Genomic DNA, 24,208 nt, shown 5'->3' with positions numbered 1-24,208 from the left:
ACCATAATTAAAATACTCTCAATCATCCATTCTCACTACTGCTTTCACTTCCGTGATCCAACACTCCCTCCCGGAGTTACATACCTTTCCTTCTTCCTTATCCAATGAAATCTACTTGCCAACCTTGCCACTTCAGACAAGTGCCACGGTGCTCACAGTCCACTCTACACTATCCCTTGTAGAGTAATCGCTATTTTATGCATCACATATACTCTGAATCTGATCACAAGGACTATCGAAGTGCATACCCCACCTTTCACTAACATGATCAATACCCGGGGCCAGACCTACTGTTTGCTATTGCATGGCGACATAATCACCCATTCTCCGCATACAGATCCACTAACGCATACAGAGTCTTCAGCATGACTGGACCGCCTTACCAGACCTTCAGCCTGACTGGTACGCCTTCCGGCCTGACCGATACGCCTTCCGGCCTTCAGTGTCCCCGGTCCGCTCAAACTATCCATACATCATCCCGAGCTATTCCTCCTGGGAATCTCTCCCATACATACTGTTCTAGCCCTCTAGGGGTTCCGAACTCCAACTCCATTCCATATACCCAGATCCCGGCCTAACCTTAGGCCTCACAACAACCAATCACCCTATCCGGAATCCTTGGTCTGTACTCCGCCCCATCGATCTGTCACTCACTCATACCAGCCCACAATCTTGGCTGACTAAAACACTGTTGGATCCCAACCAACTAATCAAAATCTAACGCTTATCGATCCTCCTGAGAATTTTCCAATTCTCCCCACTTAGAGCACTGACTTCCAACCACTGGTGACCCAAACGACATCACTTAAACAACCCTACTCAACATATTCGCCTTATCCATGAACTGATTCCCCCTAAGACGAGCACCTCCACAAAATCACTCCTCTGGCATCGTACATCTCGAACTCTAAGGGAGTTCGACTCTCTGCTGAACACTTCTCAAATCGCAATTGATATATCCGACAACAAGACCATACAACCAATTTTTGACCATCAATCCCTTGGATGCTAACCACTTACAACTCCTGACTAATATCACTTTCAACCAACCCATGAAACACGCAGAACGGCGAATAAAATGCAACACCACAAAATAACCAGATAACCAGACAGCAACGAAACGAAAACATACCCGCAACCGCATCCGACTCTGCCCTGACCCCCTCTACTGTGGGCTGAAAAGCACGCCCCTAAGCCCTCGGAGGCTCCGCTCCACCCTAGTCCCCGCCAGTAGTCCTCAAAGTGGCCAGTGCTGGAGCCTGCACTGGCCTGGAAACTAGCTGTGGACAGTTGGCCCTCATGTCGCCAACCTGATGGCACTAATAACAAATCCTCATATCTTGAACCGGGGCTGACTGACGACAATCCCTCGCATAATGCCCCACTCTCCCGCACTTGCGGCACGCACCACCGGACCTACAAACTCCGGTATAACCCTTCCCGCACTTCTCACAAGTACTGCCGCTCTGACTGTCCAACCTGGAATTAACGGTCTTGGACCGTTTCGGCACCGGCTGCGACTGCACCGGGGCCTGCCTCTACTCTCTCAACTGTAACTCAATCTCCAACTCATGCCGCCGAGCGGCCTCCTGAAAATCCAGTAAGGTCTCGCACCTCTGCGTAGACACAAACTGCCTGATATCTCTTTTAAGCATACTCAGATATCGGAACATCTGACTCTGCTCCGAAACAAACTCAGTGCAAAACATCGCCCTCTCAGTGAACATCTTGGTGATCTCCGTCACCGAATCCGAATCCTGCTCCAGTTTCAAGAACTCCTGAGACAACCTCTTCCTCTCAACCCGTGGAACATAACGGGTACTGAACATCTTCCGGAACTGATCCCATGTAACCGCAGCCCGCTGCGCATCAGAATACGATCCCGTAGTCAACCTCCTCCAATCCTTCACCCCGATCCTCAAAAGGTTCAGAGCACACCTCACCCTCTGATCCGCAGGGCATGAACACGTGAAGAAACAACCCTCCACGTTTGACAACCACCTCATAGCAACGATCGGATCCTGAACTCTATCAAATGTAGGAGGCTTCGTATTATCGAAGTCCCGATACTGAAAACCTCAACCGGTTACCCCTGCCACTGATACAGTCGCTGTAACTGCCGCGGCAGCCGCCTCTGTAAGAGCTGCATAGCGCTCATCAAAGTACTCAACCATGGCGGTCTTGATCGACCCAAACATCTCCGGCATCTCCGCCCTGAACATAGAAGCAATCTCATCATGCAGGATCTCACGAATCCTGGCATCCAACTCATCCGTACTCATCTGACCAATGACCTCGGGTGTCGCTGATCCACCCTGACCATCCTCTCCTGATTCCGATCCTGAACCGGATCCACCCCCAGCATGCCTCGAAACCACCATACTGGAAATACACCACCAGAAAATCAGATGCTTCCCCAATATCCCGGGAACCAACTCCCAACCCGACCCTAGGGGTTGTGACTTCCTTGATACGCGTATGGGTCCTGTGCTTTCATTAGTACGGGCCCATACTACCTTCCACACCTACCCATATTTATATCAAGTATCATCACAACACCCTAGCGATAACATCTACGTGGCAACACTCAATCCTCACCTCTAGAGGAGTTGCTAACTACTTCACATAACGGGGAACCCTAGGCTAGCGGACATCATATAATCAGGCAATTCTATCATGCAATTCCTGAAGATCCCTAGCCTAGTACTAGCATGGTGTTCTAACATATCACATAATCAAATAACTTGTATGGTATTTTGGGGTCTACTTACTGGCTCTGGCTGATCATACCTCTGCATCATCTTCTACTTATTTTTGAAAACCATTTCAATTTCACTTTGAAAACTCTCCTTGATTTGAGACTGGATTCACACGAATGTTCCTCCAATTCACTCAAACCAAGGCTTTGATACCAACGTGTAACGACCATGAAATTTACAACCAATTTAAACTTTTCAAAAACAACCATATTCATTAAGTTATTACAAAAAGGTTTTCAATTCTTTTATTATCAGAGTATCCCACAAACATCAACATAAAAATGAGGAGCGATACGATCACGCCTTCGCCTTGCCACGATCTCCTGAAATACTTGAAACAATACACTGAAACTGTAAGCCCGAAAGCTTAGTGAGTTACCCCCAAAATACTACATACAACACATACGCTCTTCCAGGCCATAACAACACATACGCCCTTCCAGGCCATAACTCCATAGGATCTTCCGATCTATATGTCTCAGGGGATTTCCATCCCATAACTCTGTTGACCTTCCGGTCCATACTCTGTTGACCTTCCGGTCCATATCATCTTGACCTTCCGGTCCTTACGATACATAGCATACATAGCACATACATAAATATCATCTTAACCTTCCGGACCTTATCATACATGACATACATAGCACATACATATCATATAACTGCATATAACATGATGACCTTCCGGTCCATAACATACTGCTCATATCGTAACATAGCACATACAGCTCTCATAACGAGTTTTTTTACCAAAAGGTAGCATGTAAGAAAAGTATTTACCATAATAGGGTACTTTTAAATTTATTTACCATTTAATTGTATATTTTATTTATTTTTAAATAAAACACAAAAATCATTTTTGATCGTCTTTTGTCGTTCGTTTTTCTTGAAAACTATCAGCAATCCTTACAACCACCGTAAACTACTAAACTCCACTCCCTGGACGTGGTGCCTACACATGGTTGCTATCTTAAAAGCCTTTGACATGCTTTAACGATTGAATTCTGAGGATGATTGCTTAACTAATTAGAGTTGACTTTCTTAGATCATGATAATTAGATGAAGTTTACTTCACCATGAGGTTCTTACATGTCTACTAGTTTTTTGCTTTATTCCTCACAAGCACCACTAGTAATGGCTAGTCTACCCGATGAGGAGTGTCGGAGAACACCCATCACACAACCGCTACATGCCACCGTCAACTTTAAAGCACTGTTGACACAACGATGCCGGCCATCTACTTCCAACATGCCACCGGCGATTCCGTTCATACTCCTCCGTACAGTTGGTGAAACACGCCCCCCTCCACATTCCTATTTATAACACATTGTTGAACGACCAATGTTTGAAATGATACGAGAAGTGTTTGGAATATTATCGATGAACATTGTGTATCTCCAACATTACAGTTCAGATTTCCAAATTGATTTTGGTTGTTTTCATATTCCTGCGAACAAACTCAAAGCAAATATTTTGTCAACATATTCAAATCGATTATGGTTGTTTTTATTTTCCTGCTGCCAGTGTTTCTTCTTATTTTCTGGCAAGCAAATAAACAAAAGAAGAAATATATTTTCAATGTTTTGGGTTATTTTGCTTTTATCATTTTCCGGCGACAAACCAAACAAAGAGGAGGCATCGAGGAGGCCTCTTAGACACAACCCATAAAAGTCTACTTAATATTCTTTTATGTTTGGTATAAAAGAGATGGAATCCGACAGTTAAATTTAAATTTTACTATGATTTGGTAAATAAATCTAAAAGTACTATGGATATGTATATATTTTTTAAAAACACAATGCCCTTGTACAAAACTCCTCTCATAACATCTAACAACATATATCTCATACTCTTCATAGCACATAAGACCTTCCGGTCACACATATACCATCCTAACTATCAGGATACCGACCTTAACCAGGTCCCTAACGTATACCATCCTAACTACCAGGATGCAAACATAGCAAAACAATAACATAACAACAATACCCGGATTTCCATCCGATAGAGGGCTGGCCTTGGTGCCGTAGACCCTGTCAGTATAGTGAGGATAACTCACCTGCAACTGCCGACTTGAAGGATTAAGACCACGCTGCTCCGACCACCAGCACGAACTCCACCACTGATCATTACCAAATAACCAAACCAATAAACACCAATAATTACCAAAATACCCTTGGAAGTCAAACTGGTCAACCCTTGGTCCAAGTCAAAGTCCTTAGTCAAAGTCAACCTTCCTGGTTGACCTACTCGCCAAGTCAACTCGTTGACTCGTCGAGTTCCTATGTTCAGAAACTCCCATGCCACGACTTAACTCGCCGAGTCACCCCAAGATTCGTCGAGTCCAACCATCTTCGAGTCCCATCCTGCTCAACTCACCGAGTCATCCCTCGACTCACCGATTCACAGCTCAACCAGAAAAGGCTAGGGTTCCACGACCAGACTTGCCGAGTCCAAGGCAATCTTCAACAGACTCGCCGAGTTGTTCTTCCAACTCTCCGATTCCACACGGGACTAATCGAACCAAACCCTACCCGAATCGCCGAGTCTTCTCCCAGACTCACTGAGTCCACACGGGTTATTCCATAATTTGAAATTACAGAGCTTCTCCTTTGCTCCAAACAATAGATCAAGGTTCCTATGGTTCATTAGCAACATAAAGTTGCTACCTTTACGTGCTTCCATGACCCATTCACCAAAAACCAAGCTAAATTGGAACTTAATCATTAGGGCTGGCTTTTGCATAGTTAAACAAAGGGCTTTCTTCACATAGAATCCATATAAAACTCAAATCTGGAGTTTCAACTCCAGATCTTGCTCATGCATCAAGATCTCATCACAAATTCTTCCAAACAAACGCTAAAGCTACATGAAAGGTGGATCTAGAAGAAATAATGCCAAGATGATGAATCCTTACCTCAAAACAACCTCCAATTGAAGTGCAAACCAAATCTCCTCAAGCCTCCTTGATCCAAGCTTCTTAATCTTTAAGACTTCCTTCCTAAATCCACTTATCAAGCTCCAAAATGCTCCCAAGGATCTTACTTATGATTTTAGGGCTGCTGATTCTCAGGGGAGTAATAAGGGGCCGAAATGGGGGTTAAGGTTCCTTAAATAGGGTGCAAACCCTAGGAATTAGGGTTTCTCATTCCAGCACGGACTCGTCGAGTCCAGCCTCCGACTCGGCGAGTCCGGTCACTTAACATGTGCCCGACACATGCTTAGACTCGACGAGTTGTAGCTCATACTCGCCGAGTTCCTCTTTTCCAAACTTACACTTTACCCCCTGAGCTCTTGATTCTGACTTAGGATGTTACACTTGCAAGCTCAAAACTCACAAGAGGCACTTAGGGTTTCGTTTTTAGGGCATAAAGTGTTGGAGGCTGGTCAATAAATGTCCAAGAGGTGCTATAAGTTGTTTAAATAGGGCGCAAACTCTAAAAATTAGGGTTTGCCCCTACTCCATGTACGCCCCGCGTACGTGGGTGAAACCCACGATCAGTTAATGGGCTAGTACGCTAAGCGTACTCATAGAGTACGCACCGCATAATAGCTAAGGACCAAAATGTTAACAATTTGCATTAAAGGGGATAAAAGGAAACATACCAAATTGCGAATGTTACAGGATGTCAACAGGACCAAATGGGAGCGGAAATCGTTGCCCCGCCCCCACCCCTGAAATTAGTTATTGCCCCTGCCCTTTTACATAGCCCGCGATCCCGCCCCGGAATACCTTAATCACCTTCGATCCCGCCCCCGTTCCGCCGTTTTATAGGCTTAAAATCGATTTTTTTGCTAAAAAAGTTGTTATATTTTGGGCTAGAACTATTTTTCATAACTTTAAAAGCTAAAAATCTAGATTTTTAACAAAAAAAATCTGACATTACAAATTTAACATTACAAAATGACAAATCCAACATTACAAAAAAAAGTATGACATGTCCAAAAATATATGACCAATTCACTATCATATCGTCGTATGCTGTGAAGTGGCAGAAAGTCACAAAACCCTAAAATTAGATAATGTATTATTTATATATATCTTTTTATATTAAATACATAGTTTTTTTTATATATGTATACAAACGAGGCCCCCACGGGAGTACGAGATGGAAATACCCACTCCCGCCCTTGGTCCCGAAAATAAAACGGGGTTTAATCCCACTCCTGCCCCCAAAGTTTTTAAAAAATGAATCTCGTACGGAATCGGGGTCCCATGAGAGCGAGGTCCCACATAAGTTTTTGACATCCCTTGTTTGGTCAGTGTTGATAGGGATGTTGATTGGGTTCCTGCAATTCCCTGGATTGATGGTTGAGTACCTTTAGGCCCTTATGGTGCTGGTTGTGAGTTTTCGGGCCAGTGATAGAATGACGACAAGATCGGCGTAGCACCGTGAGCTAATCTTTCTGGTGGTTAGAGGGTGTCACAATGTATCGTGAACCAGTGGTTGCATGACTCATATGGGTGGGAGGTGGTAGTCATTTGGTTGAGACTCTTAGGTCTTAGATCGTTAGTCTTATTGACATGGTTGGGTGTTGGTGCATTTTAGGTAGTCGGTAGACTCAGTGGACAGCTGGTTTGGATCATGTGGATTGTAAAAGTTTATTTTTTTTTGATGTAGTAGTTGTGCATTGGAAGTCACTTACTGAGTGTTTGCATTTGTGGGTCTCTGCTTGCTTGTAGGCTATTATTAGGAGTTGGTTACCAGAGATGGGTATTAGATTTGAAACTTCGGGTCATTAAGATTATTGATAATGTCTCTAATGATTTGTCAAGTGGTTGTACATCTGAGATGATGAGGGATTTAGATGCAACATGAGACTCTTGGATTGACGATCGTTATGCTCGTGGGAGCAATGAGTTGGTGATGTCTTGTTAGGAAGTCAAGTGTGTATTTAAGGTTTTGAGGCACAATTTCCGGATTTGGGATTAGGTGAAGTTCACGATCGAGATGTTTTGAGTATTCTTTTTGCATGGTTTGGTGTTGTTCCTAGTCAGGAAACTAGGGGCAGGTACGACGAATGGATGATCATCAGTATTAGGGTACAGTTTTTTAAGTTTAGACTGATGGGTTACCGACTTTGTGGAATATATTGATGATCATTTATCCTAAGCATCTCTCTTTTTTCCCCGAAGCAACATTAGCGCCCGATCGTTTTCTTCTCCCACTTCTCATTCTTTCCTCAACTTCCTTGATCACGTGAAAATGGTTTTCCTTAACTTTCATGCCTTCATTAACATTTTAGTACACATAATGATGCACACTACATATGTTGAAAGTTGAAGAAAGTGAAAAGAAAGCTTGGGGAGTTTTCCCTAAGAAATTTTCTCTCTTCTTTTCCTAAACACATAAGGTCATATTCTATCCATTCCCTCTTTTCCCCTGTTTCATTTCCTGAATTTAATTGCATGACACCGTCCACTCTAAGGTTGTTCGAAATGGGAGGGGGAGTGGTCCGACATGGCCACCTTCCACTTCCCTCCACCATCACCATCAGGTTGCTCTTGATGCAAGGAAGAAGAGAGGGGAAGAGACATAGAGAGTTAGAAAGAGAGAGGGATATATGAGAATAAGAGAAAGATAGAGATAAGAAGTCATGAAGGAGAGTAAATGGGACTACGGACCGTCATAACCACGCTCCATAAACCTACCCGGGGGTTGTGTTCATGCATATCATGTGCACCAATCGTCTCCACCACTTCTTCACTCCCGATAGCCTAATACATTCTACCCAAGAAGCCTTTCATAGAACACAATGATGCCCACCGCCTATTCATTTAATATACAAAATTTGTATTTAAGAATATTATATTCATATTAAAGTTTCATTTAATATTCATTTATTTTAGTTTAATATGCATATATAATAAAAAGAGTTTATTAAGACCGTAATAGACCAATATTTTATATATTTTTATCTATATTAATATTAATTTTTTATTTTATTTTTAGATAAGATTAAAGAAATACTCTATGTGCTTTATAAAAGTCATAAGTTCAATCTCTAATTTTTTTTTACTTCTCATGAATAATCTTTATAGTAGTAATTTCTTACATGGCTGGTTAATGACAAATAATTTTTATACATTTTTAATTTATTTTATATTGTTCTTTAACTATTTTTAATTAAAAATAAAAAATAAATAAACCAGCCTTACCCTACCCCTTATAAAATCCTACATTTTCCTGATCACTACAACCGCCGCGTCCCCTTAGGCTATCCGGTAATCCGGAGTATCCACTAGTAACCACTATTGTGGTGAGTGTCACCTCATCACCATACATAATAACAAATGGTTGGTATACCCACCACTGTATCTGTATTATTTTTTAATTATTTAAATAAAAAATATATATTTTAATTGGGAAATCTGTGAGAAAGTCATAATATTTTGGGTTAGTTTACGGTTTAATCCTAACATTTATTTTTAGAATAGAAAAGTCCCGATTATCTAATTTTATACGTTAATATGTCATTTTCTGTTGAAAAAATCACTATTTTGAAATATATGCAAAATATAAAATAATCGGGACTTTTCTGTTAAAAAATAAAAGTTGGGATTAAACCGTAAATTGGTTCAAAATATTAGGACTTCATTGAAGATTTCCCTGTTTTAATTACTTAAAAGGCAGAGAGAGGCAGAGACAGATAGAGAGAGAAAGAAGATAATTAGTCGTTTAAGTGTCAAACCAATAAATGAAAGGGATAAAATAACACAAATAATAGCAAGTCACTGTTACTATATACTAAGAGATAATATAGAATAAGCAGGATTTGATCACCGGGATACGAGACTTAATGTTTGACCATGTTTTCACACAACACATTACCATTGTTAAACTGGGGGTTTTGGTAACATCGATATAAACTTCATATATTAACTAAATAAAGATTAGAATTTAATAATTAAAAGACATTTACGATTCCAAATGCTATATTGCTAGACGTAGTATGACATCAATTCACGTTTAATCTAGATTGGTAAATAAGATACTAATATGATCTAATATCTCTAAATTGACAAAAATATTTTACCCTAAACAAGATCTTTAAATAAAAATTCATTTAGTTGATTAAATCCAACCAAGCTCTTAGATTAAATCACTAAAAGACTTTAAATTCAAGCAATTAATATCGAGAATGTTGAATAGTCCTCGTAGGCTCGGGAATGTAAAAGATATAATCTTTTATTACACTAATTTTGATTCCATTGAAACCAATTAAGTGCTTGTTACCAATTCAAAATCATAAAACATATACAAATTTCACAATTTGATTAACAAGAATGATATGAACCATAATTCATTAATCAAGTGAAAAGTGTACAATTCAAACATATAATGAAAACCAAATCAAACATTACTAGATAGAAACATGAAATTTAGTACATATTACAATCTAAACAACAAGTAATTAGGAATCTAGAATCGGAAATGAAAGGGTAATTAGCCACACATGCCTAACTTAGAACACAAATTACATAAAGTATAAATCTTAAATTAGCTTACAAAATCAAAGATAAAATGTTTCCAAAGTACTAATCGATGATATGATCTCTGAAAATCTCCCCTTGCAAGTCCTTGGCCAAAGTTATCTTCAAAATGACAAAAAATTCCTCTTTTAATTGGAAATTAAAAGTCCAAAAACTGTCAAAACATGTTACATTGCCGTGTAACGATACACCTTGACAAAAAACGGCTGTGTAATGACTTTGTTGTGTTGAAGAGCTCCAAAACACGATCGTGTAAAGAAAAGAGTAATCAAAATACGACCCGTGTAATGATCTGAGAGACATCCATTTTTGGATTTTGCAATTTCTTTAATCTGACTCCGAAAATTCTGAAACTTTACCGAGAGCTTCCCTCAAACATCCTATACATGCTCCAACCTTTAAACGCGCCTGAAACATCCATAAAAACCGTGAAAAGTAGATAGATCATCGATCCCGAAAATGTAAAATGCATGTAAACTTATACTAAAATGCCATTTAATGCTATAATTAAACGTGAAATGCATATGTAAAAAGATGCATAAAATACACCTAACATTGGCTATGATGATTCATGCTTCCACCACAAATGACCACAAAAGCTTGCAACCACCAACCACCACTAAACACCTAAGGTGGTGTTCACATTTATGGTTGTGTGCCATGTGGACAACGGAGCCCTTTGTGAGGGTACTCCAAATGATCTTAGGCTATCTGGAGTACCTACCACTAAAACACCAATCCACATCATTTTTTAAAATTAATATTAAATCAAATATACAAAAAAAAGCATAGATATTTTAAACTAGTTTTTCATTCATTAAAAAAGACTACATTAATTTAAAAAAAACAAGAATTTTAAAAAATAAAAGACAAAAAAACATAAAAAACTACTCCCTGTTTCTATAATTCGCTCGGATGGATTCTTTCATTGCAAAAAAAAAATCTCCAAATCTTCACCATCGTAGTTGTCAACTATCATTTTCAATATCTCCAAATCGTTTTTCGTTTGAAATGCCGTTTACGCTTCTTGAAACGACGTTTGCACATCTAGCATTTTCTATGTTCCACTCGACTCTTCATCGCCACCTTGCTCTCTTGTAGTTAGATATATTGCTCAATTGTTTTCTCTAAAATGATCAATAATACTAGAACCCGGAATTTTTGAAGACAATCCATAAGCCCCTTTCTTTACTCTATTTTTTTCTATCGGTTGACGAAGAGGTTGTTCATATTTAAGATCCACCCACTCATAATTGATGTTGATGTTTGTTCGGCCGTCCGATTGTTGTGACTTCCATCGACATTTTTTGGACGCTTCAAACTAGAAGATTTTTTTTTTTCTGTAAGTTTTTTTTTTCCATTTAGAGCATCCTTCAACTGTAGCCAAGGTTTGAGATATGGAAAAGCTTTTCGGGTTGCCGTTGTTTTTACATATTGATCCTTAGTCGCCTTAAACACATCGAAATTGCTTGACCTGCATTTATGTAGGTTGCTTAGATTGTTGTAGATTCCACCAAATTCAGTACATTTTGGCCTCAAATTGTGCCACTGCAAACTAATTTGGTCAGGATTTCGGTGTTCACTTCCCTCTAAACAATAGAACACAGTTTGAACATTTGCCCAAAAACATGTAGATGTCAGAGTATCGAGTATCTCTGTGTATGGTGTCTTGGGAAGCCGAAAGCCATGCTTTTGCTAAATTCCCTTCTTCCTCTTTTGTCCAAGTCACCCTTTCGCTTTGATTGGTTTGAGTGGTAACCTTGGGTTTTTATTTTGTTTTGGTTGGGCCGTTAAGGTGGTGGTGAAGGTTGTGTTTTGGCTACAAAATCCAGTGAATCCGGTGGTTGGGGTTGTGAGGGTTGTGGGTGTTGTTGTGGTTGGAAATGTTGTTGGTATACGAAAATGGATTAAAATTGTTATTGAAAAGGTTGTTTATAGGGCGTAAACCGTTGATAAGTTTGTTGAAAAAAATGAGTTTGTTGGATAGGGGAACAACCTTGGAGCAAATTCATAAAACCACCTTGAGGCGATTCTATGTTCGAGTATTGACGATGAGTTGTATCTAACGTAAAAAAGTTATCAGGCTTTTGGTTTCGATATTTTTGTCACACCCCAAACCGGAAAGGCGGAAACATGCAGGGGCAGAGGACGTCATGTACAATATCATATCAATGCATAATAGTAAACAAGCAACAACATCATCCATTACATTAATAGTATAATTTAATACTAGTGTGTTCTGTGTATAGTTTGAAAGATGCCAAAATATGAATCAAAATAAAAGACGAGTCTTGAACACGCTCCATCTTCTCAAAAACCTTGTCTAGTGTACCTGTCTACTGGTGATTTGAGTATACAAGTTATTTTGAAAGAGTAGATCAACATTTAAGCTGGTGAGTTCATAAGTATTTTAGTGTCAATGTTCATATAAGTTTGATGAAATTGTTTGTAAATCTTTGATGTAAATGTTTGTAAGTGTTTGATGTAAATGTTTGTATCTCCTAGAAAATCTTATATTTTATACTTATAAAGAAATGTAGTCTCTTCCAAGACCCGACTGTTCTGTAAGTTTTGTTCTTTTGTAAAAGTGAGTGTTTTTCCCAAATATGACTATCATTACCAAAAATATAGTTTACATTACCGTTTATGTGAGAAGATCACAATATGAATGTAATGGGAAAATAAAGATGTATTGTAGTATTGTATATACTAACTACCATTGTGCTAACTACCTTAAACCAATTGTTTAATTAAGGTAAAATGTGATGAAATTATAACCATACTTGATTGACTAGTAAAACACGACGATCAAAGACGTCAAAATGGTATGACATTCGTCACCCGTAGACTTGCAGGTCCCACTGTAGCTAGCAGGAAGGTGTAGGATGGTCAATCCCGTATAGATCTATACACAAATTCATGCTCTCCCTCCAGCAGACTCTGGTTACAAAATGTGACACAACGGTATATTGCCATGCCATGAAGCAGTGGCTCACGTTAATGTTATAGTGTTCTTGTATTTGTATAGTATGTTCTCTCTATCCTAGTGTATAGTATGTTCCTCCTTGTTTCTATTTATAGTATGTTTGAACTAACTCATGTATGAAATGACTCTTGTATGTTTCATTGTTCTAGAAATAGGGAGTAGTAATCTTCTAAACTATACCTATTATAGTTTACAGGTAATGTTGTTTGAATGACTGATCATGATTGTACACCTTTGCTACCGAAAGGTATTGAACTAATAAAAGAACTTTTATATCTACATACATATACATAATATATATCTAAGATTCAAACGACACTCGGACAAACAACTGATACCCTAAGTCCACAACCAAACAAGGAACAGGAAATAAAGCGAGTTATCAGTCCTAAGCCCTTTCAACCTTATTTATATAACTATATCTATATATACATGATTTGACAACATATAAGTTTAAATGAGTTCGATAAAAAAGTTTAGCATATAAAAGAATTTTAACCATTTGAATGGTTATTGATGACTTGATGTTAGTTTATAAAATGTTTTGAAATAGTTTGTTTGATAAAACCGTTTTGAAATATAAGAAATCCACTTGTTTGAGAGTTATTAATCACATATGATTGATACAATAACTATACTGTTTTCTACTTGTATTACCCACCCCCATAAAATCATTTAAAATCATTTAAAAGATAAGTTTAGGGGTATGAACTCACTTGGTAAGAGTGATGATCTGTTGAAAAGCTAGGCTATACGCGGGCAACACTTCGACTGGAACGAGGTTAGCTTCTCGGGAGTTTTGGGGCTTCGGGCTTCCGTCAGAGCTAGGATACGTAACCGGGGCATCGGGGTAGAATCGAGAGGCTTAAAACAAAGTAAATGTAGGAGAGATGATAGAATTGAGCATCCAAAACCGAAGCCCTCGGTTTCTATTTATAGGGTGCATTTTTTGAGTTCACGTCGTGAACATGAAGTTGTTCATGTCGTGAACTTGGTTCTTATCCCTTCCGTAGACTCGACGTATGATACCCGAATCTGGCACACATCAATCATTGGCTTGCGTCGCGAGCTTCGGGCTCACGTTGTGAGTCTCTGACAGTTGTTGGAATTAATGTCCCGAACTTCAAAAAATCATATCTTTCGCATACGTGTGACATCCCCAAAATCACGGCTAGAAAAGACCGGTTTGTTTATGCTTTGTTTAAAAATCAGAGTTACATTTTAAATGAAAGTGTTGCAGAATTTGTCCCAAAACAAAAATATGATAAAGATTTATCAAAAGCATTTCCATAGAAATGTATTTCATTAAAAGACTCGGGATGTCATGTTCGTACAGATCAAAAGCATAAACAGTACAATATAAGCCTTACTACATTATTTCATATCTACAGGCCTATATCCGTAATCCCTCGTCCAAAACATCACACCTATGCTCATGCGCCACTACCTGTAATACATAAAACTGAGTGGGTCAGGCTTGGGAGCCTGGTGAGCACATAGGGTTTTCAACCCACAATAAATAAGTTTATTAATTTCATCGATCAACAATAACCCGATTACCCGTTCCCGTTATCCTCACTTTACGTCCCTAAACACCTATCATAAGGGACCTAGCCTAAGGATCATCATCGGGACGGACACTACTGCTAAGGGGATTCCTCAGCAATAAATGTCCTAAAGGCAACCATGTGGGGGATGGAGTACACCGGTGAACATATCGTTCACAAACACCTACAGGTTGCGAGCCTGCTAGTGTTCCACTGGACTGTCTAGAAGAGTCCGTGGTCGTCATCCATACTCCTCTAGATGAAAGAATCAACAACATCAACATCGAGGCCTCTCATCATTTTATCACACATCACCTATTGCATCTACCCATGTTTTACCCCAACATTTTCGTAGATATAAAATACATATACAGTTTAAATCATTGAAAACATGTATAACAACGTTCATCTAGCATAGATAGCAAGTATTCAGATAATATGCACACATAGCACGTAATTTATATAAAATACTTCATATCTATGTGTAAGTTGAAAGTAACTATGCACTCACTTGTTAAGGTGATGATTCCAAAATCGGGCAACGCTTGCTTCTAACGATTCTATTTTCCTTCGACGAAACCTAGCATTATTATCGCTAAATTTTAGTCTAATATCTACCGTGACCAACTATTAGTCTTAGTATTATTATTATTATATAAGCGTTAAACAATATTTTCCAACCACTATGTACAGACAGGGGCCAGACATAAAACACCGGAGGGCAGGACCATTTTGGCATATAGCACTTCTGAAGTCCAACAACCCTATGCGGCCCTTTAAACCAGATTCCCCGTACCGCGAGTAGTTAAAAAAATATATTATAACGACACTTATATAAGTTATAATAATAGCTCAAATATTTATTATAAGTTCATAATAACAATACTAATTTTAAATATAAGCTATATTAAAATAAGGTAAGCATAACTTACTTACAAGGGGGGTTTTAGCTAGGAGTCGGGCTCTGCAGGGGCAGAACTTCGTCGCTGAATCTTTCTAAGAAAGATTCGTGTAGCGCTTCAGCGCTCACCTTACTATACTAAGCTACAGAAAGAGAAGTCGAATCACGAGGGACCGAAATGCTCGGGGGATAAGGAGAGAAAGACTCTTGAATCAAGAGAATGGTGCAAGAAATATGAGAGCCCAAAGCTCTTATTTATACTAATTGAATTTTCAAAAACTACCCTCCATAATTACTTAATGACCTTTTAGTTATATAAACAACTAAACACCCCTCTATAATACTATTATAAATGGATTTAATGATATTTGTACTAAACTAATGTCGAAAGAACTCAACATTAGTCTTATAATGACCGCATCGTCGATACCTTTCTAATGATATATACATATGTATATATATGTGTACGTATACATGATTTATACTTTATTTTAATACGTAAATATGCTATTATAATTTGTAACTCGTTCATACAAACTCCGATTTTGACGTTCTTTATATCCACGCGTAGGTGAAGATGTACTCTACAACTTTCGTTTAGACTCCGTCGGCTAATTTTGACTTTATTTTTAAAGTTATATTTTTAACAAGCCGGGACAGAATTGGTCTGTTTAAAATCTCATAACTTCTTCATACGAAGTCAGATTTGGGCGTTCTTTTTATCGATGTTCTTAGTTTAACATATTCTACGACTTTCGTTTAGATCACTAAGGCTAAATCTCGCTTTATCGTAAATTCACTATTCATGCTTTCCGGTATCGTGCCGGTTCTGTCGTGAAACTTCGACGGGTCATAACTTCTTCGTTATAACTCGGATTTCGGCGTTCCTTATATGCACGGAAACCTTGAGACATATTCTACAACTTTATGTAGAGATACCGGGATTATCTCACACTTTAATTTTGACGCTCATTTTTATTCTTTATTAATTATACATTTATAATTAAATAATAAACACATATAATTCACATAATACTCAAATATTTCATCTTTATTACTTTAAAAAGAGTTACAAAAGTTGACCTAGACTATTACATTGAGAAAAATGCTTAGCCCTGAAACCCGGACGTTACAATACGAGTTCCGTTTTTTACGTTCTTTATATCCACGTGTAGGTGAGATTATGCTCTAAAACTTTCGTTTAGACTCTGTCGGCTAATTTTTGACTTTATTTTTAATATTATATTTTTAACAGGCCGGGACATGAAAAGTCCATTAAAAATTCATAACTCCTTCATACGACGTCCGTTTTCGTGTGTCTTTTTACTGTTGTACTACTATTGTCGAGATCTTCGATTGTCGTTTAGGTTGCGTCGGCTAAAAATCGCTCGATCTCTATTTCGAGTTTTTAGCTATCTACTGTTATACCCGAAACTTAGAAAAATCATAACTTTCTCCTACGAAGTTAGATTTGGATGTTCTTTTTATGTACGTTTACGGTTTAATGATATCTACGACTTTCATTTAGATACCTAAGGCTAAAAAGTATTTTATTGAAATTTCGCGTTTTATGCTTAACAGTGTTTTACCGGTTTTGTTGCGGATCTTTGACTGGTTATAATTTGTTCGTTATAACTCGGATTTTAGTGTTCTTTATGTTTTTGAAAGCCTTGTTACGATATCTATCACTTAGTACATTCTAATTGAGATTTTTGAACATTTCATTTTTGACGCTATTCTTATTATCTCAAAAACAATAGGTTACAATACTTGACTTTAGATCATTATATTGACTTGAAAATATCGGGTTGTTACAACTTTGGTGGGGTATTTTGGTTGGGATCCATGGTTTTTGGATTAAACAATACAAATGTGTATATGTAAATAGAGAAAGAGAAGAATGGTGTGGAGAATATTGTTGTTTGAAGTAGTATTTATAGGTAATTTTGTTTAAAAAAATGAAAAATATAAAACTAGCCGTTCAACGGCTAGTCAACCGAGTCAAACACCCCTCACCCTCCTATTCTCCGTTCTTCTTCGTTGTAGCCATCACACCCCACCACAAACACGACCAACCACATACACTTGGGGTGGTGTTTGTGCTCGTGGTTCTTGCCAAAATGGACCACAAACCCCTCCGTTAATGGTATACTAGCCTTATCTTCATGGTCATTAATCCAATCCAAGTGCTAGTAGTGAGTTTTCTATTGATCACATTCATAAATCAATAAAGAGGAAGATGATTAATTTATCACTATTTGTTGCGATTCTGGTTGTAGGAATGAGATGGAATCTCGATATATGAGCATGGAATATAATGGAATTCAGTTGGGCTACACGTTTATACAGTTGTTAGTGTTTCATCATGATTTTCCAACTCTCTCGATTTAATAGCTCATGGGATCATGTTCTACTTCTTGACTTAGGTACTAGTGGAATCGCTTATGGATGAGACATAATCACATTTAATGATGTACATTTTAATTCTCCAATTTTGTAACTACTACTGTACGAGGTATTGCCATAGAGGTTACTTTAATTGATATAACTGAGTAATTCTAGGTATGGATAACTTCCACCTTTTGAGCTGTAAATTTCTTGCAAGATGATGAATCATGCTGTAAGCTTCACTACCTCTCCTACGTACAACACAACCAACATATGAGCATTTGGAGACTTCAATGACTATTAAGAGTGAGATGCATCAAAACATTGGCACCTGTCCCTAACACATGGTTCCCAAATAAACACCACCTTCCTTTTTCATTTCTATTTCTCTTATCTCCCTATAAAAGTTGTGGTCTCTATGAAGAAATTATGTCACCTAAACAAAGAAATGTGAAAGTTAATAGCATTTACTCTATTTTTTTTCGTTATTTTTGTAGTGGATGGTATGGATGTGTTACTTGTTGGTTAATTATGCATATGAAAAAGCATAAGAAATAGATGAATTTAGTTACGATGGAGATATTTTGTTCAAAACAGTACATCATTAATATCATATCAAAATAATTATGTCTTAAATGTTATAAAATATGATCAAATAACAAGATAAATTATAAAGTAAAGAAAGACATGATAGTGGAAAGAACTTTTATTCCAATACTTGTGATGAAATCATCAACTTTCTAATACACATGACTCACTATTTATACAACCAAAATAAGATGAAAGATGAATGCACATTATGATGGTGCATTATACACTCATAAAACACATTGAAATGGTTGTTACTAATGCTAAATAATGATAGAGAGTTATGGGAGAAATAGGGAATCCAATAGTCATTCACAAACTAATGTTTCATAACACTCCTCCTTGAATGACGATTGTATCATGCCTCGTTAAAACCTTAATAGGTAAAACCTCATTGGAAAAACCCCTTTTTAAGAAAAAAGAATACATGATTATTAATAGATATTGGAAATAATTGCCTCATTAAAAACCTTGCCAAGAAAACCCAATGGGAAGAACATAGCAAAGGAAAAGAGTACAATATGTTTCCAACTCCCCCTGATCAGCACATGACTTGATTTCCTTGAAGCGCCGCATAACAATGTTTCATATCATCTTTTCAAATTTGGATGTAGGACATGCTTTAGTGAACAAATCAAGAATGTTGCTACTTGGTTGAATTTTCTGGATGTTGATGCCACACTCTTTTTGAAGATCATAAGTGAAAAAGAACTTGGGTGATATATGCTTGGTTTTGTCTCTTTTGATAAATCCTTCCGTGAATGGAGCTATACAAGTCGTATTATCTTCATATAGTATGGTTGGAACATCCCTGTTAAAAGTTAGACCACAATTCTTGCGAATATGTTAAGTTAACTTTCTTATGACTTGCCTTATGAATTGCTATAATCTTTGCATGGTTAGAATAAGCAGTAACTAAAGTTTTTTTTAACATAATGTTAAGAAATTTTCTTACCTCCATAACTGAATAAATAACTTGTATGAGTTCGAGCTTTATATGGATCAAATAAATATCCAACATCTGCATAACCAATTAATTTTACAAAGAAGAATTTTGTAACACCCAAGATTTTGAAAGCCAAGAAAGTAAAGGAAACCCTAAATTTAGGAGGGACTCGGCGAGTCCAAGGAAGGACTCGACGAGTCGGAGCGGGATCCGGGTCGAGGAGTAAGTGACTAACTCGGCGAGTCGAGGAGTAAGTGGACTCGGCGAGTCTGGTCTGTGCGAGGAAAACCCTAAATCCGGGGCTTGGAGCCTATTTAAACGTCTCAATCTTCTTCCTAGGGCTCCTTTACAGCCTCTCACACCCAAAACGCCGCACCTTAAGCCCCCATTGTGTTCATTCAAGCTTTTAGCCATTTTTGAGTGGTTTTAAGGAAGAAAAAGGAGTGGGAATCTTTGAAGCATCAAGGAGTGGTCTTGGATCCGAATTTTGGGGGGGCATTTCAGAAGCATTTGAAGGTATTAAGTCGTTTCTCTCCTCCAGATTTTCCTTGGTTATGAGTTTTGGGGCTTTTAAGCCATGTTTAAGATCAACCTTGAGCTTGAGGTCCAGATCTGAGGTTGCTACCTCGGATCCATGCTTGTTTTGGTTTAGAATCCCGTAAAGTATCAGCCATTGAATGGATTGTGGAGCCTTTTGGTCTTAAACCCTAGTTATTAGTGCATTTTGCCTAGATCTCCCTCTCTACACGTAAAGTTTGCAACTTTACGTGGGGAATAGGCTTGGGAAGGGTAGATCTACAGTTTGCAGCTCATGCATGACTCGGAAGTCCTCTGCATGTAAGTGGATCTTATTGGACTCGGCGAGTCCTTCGAGTGGACTCGGCGAGTAGCTTGAAGATGAGGAGGAACTCGACGAGTGGAATGAACAGCTCGTCGAGTCGGATGAAGATAGGCATGAACTCGGCGAGTTGGATGAAGATTGTCGTGTGCTCGGCGAGTCTGTTCTTAGACTCGGCGAGTCAGGTCGCGTGGTCCCAAACCCTTCGAGTTAAGTCTCGAGTCAGCGAGTCGAGCCAGGACTCAGTGAGTTGGACAGGACAGGAATCGGGAATCCGTAGACTCGGCGAGTCAGGGGCTGACTCGGCGAGTAGAGTCGCGAGTGGAAGGACTCTGGAATTATGAACTCGGCGAGTCAGTAGGGTGACTCGACGAGTAGGGATGACCTGGAAGGTTGACTTTGACCAGGACGTTGACTTTGACCAGAATTGACTTGGTTGACCTTTGAAGGTCAGTTAGACTAAGTGTTATGTTGATATTGGTAGCTCGGGGAGCTAGCGGAGCAGCAGTTCGGAGTCAGTGGCCAGGTAGCGGTCAAAGGGGTTAGCAGCAGCAGTTCAACAGTATCAGGTGAGTTTCCCTTTGTATGAATGGGTCTACGACCACAATGCCGGCCCATGTAGACATGAGTAGAAGACCCAGGGGTTAGCCCTAGGCATCGTATGCTAGTATGTGTTCAGGACGAGGTCCAGTGTTAGCGGGCGGGTGCCCAAGGAATGGTTTATGTGATAGTTTATACTTGTTGTCTGTGTGATACTTGTATGTACCTGGTAGGGGGGTGAGTGTGGGCGAGGTCTCGTATCTCACCAATAACAAAGTGTGGATGGTGTTCCACATCTCAGTAGCAGCAGAGCAGGGGTGAGGCCCAAGTTAGGAAAGGAGTGAGGGTGGGCTGGGCCCGTACCTCACTAGCAGCAGGAGTATGGACGAGGTTCCATGACTCATCAGTAGCAGGATACAGGCGGGGCCCAGAGATAGGCGAGGCCTTAGAGCAAGAGTTGTCAATATATGTTTAGTTTATGTAATGTTATGTGATATGTTTAGGTGATATTATATGTTAGTGGGCGAGGCTCCTGTGACAGGCGAGGCCTAAGTGAAACAGATCTGTATCCGAGCGGGGCTCGAAGCCAGGCGGGGCTTGGAGCGGCGGGGCCGTTGTATCGGGCGAGGCCCGAGGTAGGGGGCGAGGCCCAGGATAGCGGGCGTGGCCCAGTATGTGCAGTATGTGGTTTTGCATGGTATGTGGTAAGGTGGGGAACTCACTAAGCTTCGTGCTTACGGTTTTTAGTTTTGTTTTCAGGTACTTCCGGTAGCGGAGGGAGGAGCTCGGGGTGATCGCATGGCACACACCATAGTTTAGTCAGCCTGGGAATGTTTACTCTGATAATAAACCTGTGTTTTGAAAACTTATACTCAGATTATGTTTTGGAATGATGTCTTTGTTTAAAGTAATGTTTTATTAAAAAGAAATTTTTGGTCTCGAATTTTGGGATGTTTCAAATTTGATTAGTATAAATTCATGTCCACTGTACCTCGAAGATGCCAAAGAATATATTTGACTCCATTCCAATGTCTTCTTGTTGGACAAGATCTATATCTTGCTAATAAATTTACAAAAAATATATATTAGGTCTTGTATTAATAGTAAGCTATATTAGTGCACCAATAGCACAAAGATATGGTTCATCAGGAACAAGAAGATTTTCATGTTTTTTATGATGTTGAAATTGGTCCTTTTTGGCATCTAAGTGCCTTACCACCATCGGGTTACACATGGACGTGAGTTATTCCTATAAACATTTTAAGCACCTTTTCTAGATATTAATGTACAAAAACTCCATTTTTGTATGCTTAATTTGAAGACCCAAACAAAATTTCATCTTACCAAGATCATTCATTTCAAATATTTCTTTAAAAAAAGAATTGGCCTTTTCCAATTTTCAAGGAGTTCCAATTATGTTCAAATCATCTAGAATAACATCAATTATGACAAATTCAAATCCGAATCTTTTATGAATACACATGGTCTTATTGAATCATTTTTGTGGCCCTCTTTCAACAAAATGGTATTTAAAAAACTGTACAACATATATCCAGATTGTTTCGATCCATACAAAGATTTATTTAATATTACTAGATATACTTCTCGAAAATTAGACATTTGTGCTTCTGGCACCTTAAACCCTTCTGGGGTTTTCATATAAGTATCATTCTCAAGTGAACCATATAAATAGGCAGTAAATACAACCATTAGACACATCTCCAGTTATGCATATGTTGTCGGACTTATAAAATAACTGAATGTAACTGCATCAACTATCGGAGAATACATTTCTACATAATCAATATCGGGACTTTGGGTAAAAACTCGTGCAACAAGTATTGCTTTGTATCCCACATGTCCTAAAACTTTTCATTGAGTAAGTAAATTAAGCTCTTTAATGATTACATCTTTCCATTTTGGCTAACCTTTTCAATTCTACATTCATCTATAGATTCAGATTCAAGATCCTCATTTTCTTCCATAATATTGCGTGCAACATGATTTGAAAAATTACCGTCGACATCTATCTTATTTCTGTTCCATCTTATTCCTATCATGACATAATTTATTGATATCTCTTTATTTTCATAATTTCAAGGTACCTTAGTTTCTTTTGTTATGTCATTAGGCTCTTCTAGAGCTTCATTAATCATTTCAAGAGATTTTGTTTTCTCTTTTTGACCATCAATTAGATTTGCTCCCATTTCTTTTCTAGGATTTTTATCTTTGGAACCGGTTGGTCTTTCACGCTTCAGGCGTGGCTTAGATTCATTTGTAGTTGTATTTTTCCTTTTGGGATATCAATTCTAATTAGAGCATTTACAACTGGTACATGAGATTTTGTTACTCACTTAGGGTCAGTAAATGCATCTTGCAACTGATATATTACATTTTGTAAATGAATTATCTTTTTCAAGTTCACATTGACTTGAACGAGGATCTAAAAATGAAAGTGATAATTCAGTGCAAGAGATTTTATTTTCCAGCTTCTTTATTTCTCCATCTAATGTTGGAAAAACCGATTCTCAAAGTGACAATCGTCATATATAGCTATAAATAAATCTCCAGTTAATGGTTCTAAATTTTTTTAATATAAATGGAGATTCATATCCACCATAAATTCTCATTCTTCTTTGAGGACCCATTTTTGTTTGGTGAGGTGGAGAAATGGGTACACAAAATTGAACATCCAAACGTCCTTAAATGGGGAATATTTGGTTCCTGACCGCAAACTAGTTAAATGGGGGAGAACTTATGATAACTAGTTGGCATGACGCGTATAAGTGATGTTTCATGTAAAATTGCATGCCCTTATATCAATTAAGAAATTTATAATGCATTATTACTGGTTTTGCAATTAATTGAAGGTGTTTCGTTAACGACTCAGCTACACCATTTAGCATATGAACGTGTGCACCAAGATGTTCAATAGTTATCCCAATTTACATGCAATATTCATTAAAAGCTTGTTATCTAAATTCTCCAACATTGTTGTAACGCCCTGTTTATTTAAATAAATTAATAAATGTAAGTCCCGGAGTAATTCAGTAAGCCGCCATTGACCACCACTACCCGAGGTGGTAATGGGTGGTGCCCCTCAAGAAAAACCCTAATGGACCTAGCAAAACCCTAATGGGCTTAAAGATTTATTTTTGGGCCTATTGGGCCATGTTTGGGTGAGAAACCCTAATTAGGGTTTAGAAAACCCTAATTGTGA

The 24,208-nt window shown here is 38.4% G+C and overlaps 1 protein-coding gene across 1 annotated transcript in view; it reads right to left on the bottom strand.

Moving 5' to 3' along the window:
• Positions 1-23,048, bottom strand: part of LOC145066596 (uncharacterized) — a 40,320-nt gene extending 17,272 nt beyond the window's left edge. Inside the window, exons 1-2 of the mRNA XM_079013891.1 lie at positions 22,917-23,048; positions 21,980-22,048 (exon numbers count right to left, since the gene is read on the bottom strand). Coding sequence (XP_078870017.1) covers positions 21,980-22,048; positions 22,917-23,048 — 201 coding nt within the window. The remainder of the gene's footprint in view (positions 1-21,979; positions 22,049-22,916) is intronic.
• Between the last annotated feature and the right edge of the window lie 1,160 nt (positions 23,049-24,208).

The sequence above is a fragment of the Lactuca serriola genome, chromosome 8 (assembly GCF_051521515.1).
Source record: "Lactuca serriola cultivar US96UC23 chromosome 8, Lser_US96UC23_V15, whole genome shotgun sequence".
NCBI lineage: Eukaryota > Viridiplantae > Streptophyta > Magnoliopsida > Asterales > Asteraceae > Lactuca > Lactuca serriola.
The sequence above is the reverse complement of the archived record's forward strand: the minus strand, read 5'-3'. Positions and strand labels throughout refer to the sequence as shown.